At 49.8% G+C, this 5,556-nt stretch overlaps 1 protein-coding gene across 3 annotated transcripts; it reads left to right on the top strand.

Moving 5' to 3' along the window:
• The first annotated feature begins 723 nt into the window (after nucleotides 1–723).
• LOC113946784 (outer dense fiber protein 3-like) lies at nucleotides 724–3,164 on the top strand. 3 transcript variants are annotated; one of them, XM_027642560.1, is made up of 7 exons: nucleotides 724–852; nucleotides 1,172–1,294; nucleotides 1,415–1,615; nucleotides 1,798–1,899; nucleotides 2,253–2,374; nucleotides 2,801–2,938; nucleotides 3,050–3,164. In XM_027642560.1, the coding sequence occupies exons 2-7, from the start codon at nucleotides 1,189–1,191 to the stop codon at nucleotides 3,143–3,145; spliced, it is 765 nt and encodes a 254-aa protein (XP_027498361.1). In that variant the 5' UTR covers nucleotides 724–852; nucleotides 1,172–1,188; the 3' UTR covers nucleotides 3,146–3,164. The 3 variants fall into 3 exon arrangements, with proteins under 3 accessions (XP_027498361.1, XP_027498362.1, XP_027498365.1); XM_027642561.1 differs by having other exon boundaries at nucleotides 740–864; XM_027642564.1 differs by lacking the exon at nucleotides 724–852 and having other exon boundaries at nucleotides 937–1,294.
• Nucleotides 3,165–5,556: the final 2,392 nt, after the last annotated feature.

Raw genomic sequence — 5,556 nt, 5'->3', positions numbered from 1 at the left:
AATTGGACACTATCAGCTTCCCAGCTCAGTTCAGGGGATCTCCCATTGTAAATGACTGCAGGCACAGCAAGCGGTTGTTACAGCTAACTCACAACATTTATTCACCATAGAGGAAGGCCATTATTACATTGTTGCTTAAAGATGGGTAGAAGCTCAGGGGTTGAGCCTCACCAGCAGCTAAGCCACATTAGCAGTTTACTCACTCCTTTCCCTCCAGAGCTGGATGGAGGAATGAATAGAAAGGCAAAAGCAAAAACTGTGCAAAGTTTGAGATAAAGACTGCTTAACTCTTCCAGTCCTTGGGGAGGCTGTTCCTCCTTTCTGGCCAAGTGGTGATGCCAAAACAATTCTCCTCTGACTGCTAGGGAAAGGGGTGGGAATTGGAGTGGGCAGTTCTCACAGGCTCTTTGAGGCAGGAGCCTCTCCCAGCTTCATGGTCAGCAGTTCATTCCAAACTTATCCCAGTGACCAAATCCCTGTCCTCAGGCACCACTTGACTAGAAAGGGCTGTACTGGGTATCTGTGCATGGGGACACAAGCAGGTCTCTGTGTGGGGAATCTGGGTGGGGCTGCCCCATGCTGCACTCAGCCAGTTCCACGGCAGCCCCATGCCCAGCCACAGTGGAGGCAATATGGCTGCTGCACGAACAGCTGAACAGCCATCCTCAGCATCACAATGGGCCTCACCCCATGATGGCCCTCATTGGGTGAGGGTGGCCTTTTGTGATGTCACCTAGTGATGCACATCACCGATGATGGATCCACCTAGCAATGGATTATGAGGACACCGAGGACCTGGCGTCCCTCTCTGGTTATATCCGGGCATCCCACCCAGCCAGTGCCAAACTCCAGGCAAGCAAGTTTGCAAGCACACGTGTCTGAGACTATCTTGCTGCTGTGCAAACGCCGTGGTCCTAGGCTGCTGTGTGCCAGGCCAGCAAAATCTGCCTGTGGGCACAGCAGGGAGGTTTTTCTGCATTTTTGCTACAAACTTGCTGCTCCCCCCATCCCTCCTCCTCTTTTATTTGCTACTTGACTTTCCTACTTCTCTACTTCTTTACGTTTTTCTGTGATGTTAGTTTCACTTTTTTGCCCGTCTGGGCTACAGGAAAGCTCCACACCAGGGCCCTGTCAGGGAAGCCCCTCGGTAGCTCTCCTGTTTTTCCCATAGTTTTTGTAGCCACCAACATGGAGGGACCGTGGGTGGGCACCTGGAGGCCTCATCCCCGACGTGGCCCCATTCTGGCAGAATTCAGCACTCCAGGACCTAAATACTGGATCCCTGGGACAACAGGTAAACCAATGATCATGGGGAGGTGTGAGGGAGGCACAGCACATCTGCTGTTTCCACTTAGAAACTGCCCTTCATTGTACAATTGCAGGCAGATGTCCTTTCACAGGCTTTTTTTCCCAGGTCACGCGTCTCACGATCCCACCAGAGACAAAGCCCCTGCATACACATTTAGAGGGGCCAAATGTCCAGTTGCAGAAAGCTGCTCTCCAGGTCCTCGATACTTCATCCATTCCTCCATCACCAAGATTGGGAAATATGTGCCTCCATCAGCACACCTGATTGGACGTCCCAAAACCAAGTCTGTGGTCACCCCTGGACCTAGTGAGTACTGTTTCTGCAGCCCTTCTTCCAGGCCTTACTGTTGTCCTTTGCCACAAAACCACCTCTGAATGGGCTTCAGAGTGTTCCAGACAGCAAACAAACACCTCCTCCTGACCTCTCCTCTTTGGCTTGCAGTTAGGTATCCAGCTTCACTGCTTTTCTCGGCTTTTCCTCTCTCTCAGGTGACTATTCCACAGAAAAGGCTGACAAACATGTCTACTCTAACGCACCGGTACAGTCCATGGTCTTCCGGCACAAGCTCAGTGATGCTATCCAAACACCAGGTATGGGAACTTGGGGAAACAGACTCTCTGCCTATGTGTCCTCCAGAGAACATCTGCTGCACAGCTTCTTCAACAGGCCTAGCGAGAAGCCTAGGTGACAGGATGTAGTATGCTCTTGACAAGCTTCTTGCTGTCCAGGAGCACTAACTTCTCCCATCTCACAGAAGAACCAGCACTCTGGCTTTGAATGGCCAATGTATGCCATGTGCAACAGAAGGCAGAGTCACTGGGAGGAGGGACAGGATACCCATCCTGCTCATCAGAGCTGGTTTGGTAGACTGATTCTCTCCTACCTAGGCATTGCTCCCTTTCCCACAGGACTCACCCAAGCTCTCTTCCCATTCCATTTCCAGGTCCTGGCGCCTACACCCTTCCCAGGCTGCTGGGACCCAACACAGTCTACACCCATGCCAACCCATGCTACTCCATGAGATTCAAGAGTATGTACAACAGCTGTTTTCAAGACCTGGCCAAGGTGAGCTGTGCTTCTCTGCTCTCTTGCAGCAGCAGTGGAAGCTCAGCTGCTCTCTTCAGGGCAGCAGAGCTCCAGTGGCTGCTGCAGCCCCATGTAACACACTCTTCCCTGCACCTGCAGTAAAGTCGGAGAAGCCATGGGGCCCCGGGCTCTCTGCTCTTACCAGCAACACTGACACCTGCAGTCCCTTGCTTTCCAACACTAACAGCTTTGGTGGGGCACAGCTCATTGACACTAACAGCAATCTCCCTTCTCCTCTGGGAAATCTGTCTCTGCAGGAGAACAGGAGGTGCCCTTCTTCCCAAGGTTCTGTGCCTCCCACACCACTTCTCTATCTAGCCACCTAGAGCAGTGCAGCCTACATGGGGGCTCGGCAAAAATCAACACTGTCTTTTCTACCCACCAACCTCCCTGCTTCTTTTACAGACACCAGGTCCTGCGGCATTCTCCAAGGTGGAACTGGATGTCTACAAAAACAGGGCTCCCAAGTACACAATGGGACTAAAAACTAAACTTAGTGACAAGACCCTGCGTCCGGGGCCAGCAGACTACAGCGTGGGAAAAGTAAGGCAACATGTCCACAAATGTGTTATGCTGGTTGGCCTTCACTTGAGGACAAGTCTGGAGAACAAGGCATCACTGTCACACTTATTTCTTCCCACTTTGCCCTTCCAGGTGACGCTGATCAAGGCCCGGGAACCTGCTTACACTTTCGGACTTCGTCATTCCCTCTACAAAGCTGCTTTATTACCTCGGATGCCTCCTGAATAAAACCAGATACCTCCAAAGACCTTTTCTGTTTACCCTCTGCTGCAGGGATGGGTAGGTGTGCATGGGTGGAGACCGTTGGTTCTCTCCTTTCCATGTCTACGCCTCAGCCAAAACACGGTAAGGTGAGGGCGAGGGGAGAGCAGTGAAGTAACAGAGTGAGCAAGACTGACATCTCCAACAGCACTGTTTTACCTGACCGGAGCAAAGCACTGTGCTGTGAAAGCATTCCAGTGCCACCTTGCACGCTTTCATCCTACGGCTAAACATCCCACAGGTGTAGGTTGGCCCCCAAGGGCACAGCCCTTCTCAGCATCCTCCTTTACAATGCACATGGGTGGCATCTGCGCACCAGGGTGCACCCAGAAACACAGCTGCTCTGCATCACCTCTTGACACAGGCAGGGCTTCATTTCCACAGGCAAGTCACCGGAACACCAACAGTTACGGAGAAAGAATCATTACACTCAGTCTGAAAATGCAAAAGCCCAGATGGCAAGGGACCTTGGAAGGTCCATCCAACCCTTGTGTGAGAAAGGCAGCCTGGAGGAGAATACCTAGCACCCAGCCAACTGCAACTTGATTGCCCCCAGCGATGGGATTCTACTGCTGTTCTTCCCTTCTGGCTAAGTGGTGATAACAAAATGATTCTCTCCTGGTTTCTAGGCAAAGGGGTGGGAATTGGAGTGGGCAGTTCTCATAGGCCCTCCGAGGCAGGAGCCTCTCCCAGCTCCACAGTCAGCAGTTCATTCCAGACTCAGCCCAGTGACTAAATCCCTGTCCTCAGGCACCACTTGACTAGAAAGGGCTGTACTGGGTATCTGTGCATGGGGACACAAGCAGGTCTGTGTGTGGAGGATCTGGGGCTGCCCCATGCTGCACTCAGCCAGTTCCACAGCAGCCCCATGCCCAGCCACAGCAGAGCCCCTTAGGTAATATGGCTGCTCCACAAACAACTGAATGGTTAGTCTGAAGATGGTGCCAGCAGTGTCTGGGTGCCCATTCATCTGACGGAAGCGTGGGTGTGACAGCGGGAGGCAATAAACAAAGTTCCCAGGGTTGTGATACTCAATCCCCACTGTGTCCTCAGTGAACGGACATCCCCCATAGCTCTTAGAGGGCACTGCTAGAGGAGGGATATAGTCTTTCAGGGAGCTGTGACAGTGGAACCCATGCTAGAGTGGACCCAGGCAGCGCCTGAGCATGGCTCCAGGCAGGAGCTCCCAGCGGTGGGGTGCAACTCCCACGGGGAAAGGAGAGTGGGCAGCAGGTAGTTTTTTTATTTTCTCACTATCTGAATAAATAGCAGTAAATTACACTAATTTTCCCCAGCCGAGTCCATTTCATGCATCGTTATCTCCATTGACGAGCTTTTCCACATTATTTTCCACCCCTGCCCTCCTGCTGAAGATGGGCCTTGGAAGACCTTTACTGTCGGTGTCTCCTCACAGTGAAACTCAGAGCAGACGTTTTCCTTCTCAGGTGCCCTTGTCTTTGAGTTGAAATGCCTTTGGTTAAAGGAAGTATTTTAACTAAAATTATACCAAGATCTAGGTGAATTAAAAGGAGCAGAGCAAAAAAAAGTTAGAATAATAAGAAACATCAAAAGCTGCTATTTCAAAGGACGGACAGAATGTAGCACCCCAGTATTTGTAAGCAGAATTTGCTGCTGAGGGTAATATTCAGGAACAACTCTGTGGTGCCACCTTTGGGAGCTTAAGCATGCAAATAAAGGCAAGAGAGGCCTTTCCCTAGAATGCAGAAGAAACTGAGCAGACTTTCCTGTGTGCACTCTCAGGGCACACAAGAAAAGCTGGATGCCAGCCACAGACACATAATGTTTTCAAATTTCTTCCCGGTAAGTAAATATAGATAAATTCTCCCTACATTGTAACTGCCAGTGTGTTTAGCAATTATTGAAAATGCTGGTGAGTCTGATAAGTTATTTTCATGTTTAAGTTTGCATCTCAGTTTTAGGGAACAGTTATTGAAGGGAAATTTGTCAAAAACATTAGCAAGAGTGTTATTATATTAGTCTTAATGATGGGAAAGCAAGCAGCATGTGTGCTCTAAGACACTGAATCTCAACCAGCCAAATGGCAAGGATTGGCCTGAAATAACTAACTCTCCTCTTGAGACTGTGACATGCTATCGATTTGCGTTGCTGAGTTGTCTCAGCATTAACTTGAATAATTAAAAAATTTCCATAATGAAAGGCTTTTTATGGTTAGAAAATCTGAAGTGGCTGCTCTCTCTGAGAGAAGCCTGTGTAGTTCACTTGTTATGGATATGTTTGTTCTGTAAAAGTTTATAGAGGAGAACCTCAGCTCTGTTTTGTCTTCTATAGTCTTTTTTTGGACACACATGACCAGAGAGAATTGTTCTCTGTCTAAGGGAATTTCTTTTTTATACTAA

This window comes from Corapipo altera, unplaced genomic scaffold, assembly GCF_003945725.1.
Source record: "Corapipo altera isolate COAL_440 unplaced genomic scaffold, ASM394572v1 23b, whole genome shotgun sequence".
Classification (NCBI taxonomy): domain Eukaryota; kingdom Metazoa; phylum Chordata; class Aves; order Passeriformes; family Pipridae; genus Corapipo; species Corapipo altera.
The sequence above is the reverse complement of the archived record's forward strand: the minus strand, read 5'-3'. Positions and strand labels throughout refer to the sequence as shown.

Bases quoted from the DNA above. Each gene is read 5' to 3' on its own strand.
- LOC113946784 (XM_027642560.1), top strand. From the start codon at position 1,189: ATGGAGGGACCGTGGGTGGGCACCTGGAGGCCTCATCCCCGACGTGGC. The intron at 1,295-1,414 runs GTAAACCAATGA...TTTTTTTCCCAG, and splicing joins CTGGATCCCTGGGACAACAG to GTCACGCGTCTCACGATCCC. The intron at 1,616-1,797 runs GTGAGTACTGTT...CCTCTCTCTCAG, and splicing joins TGTGGTCACCCCTGGACCTA to GTGACTATTCCACAGAAAAG.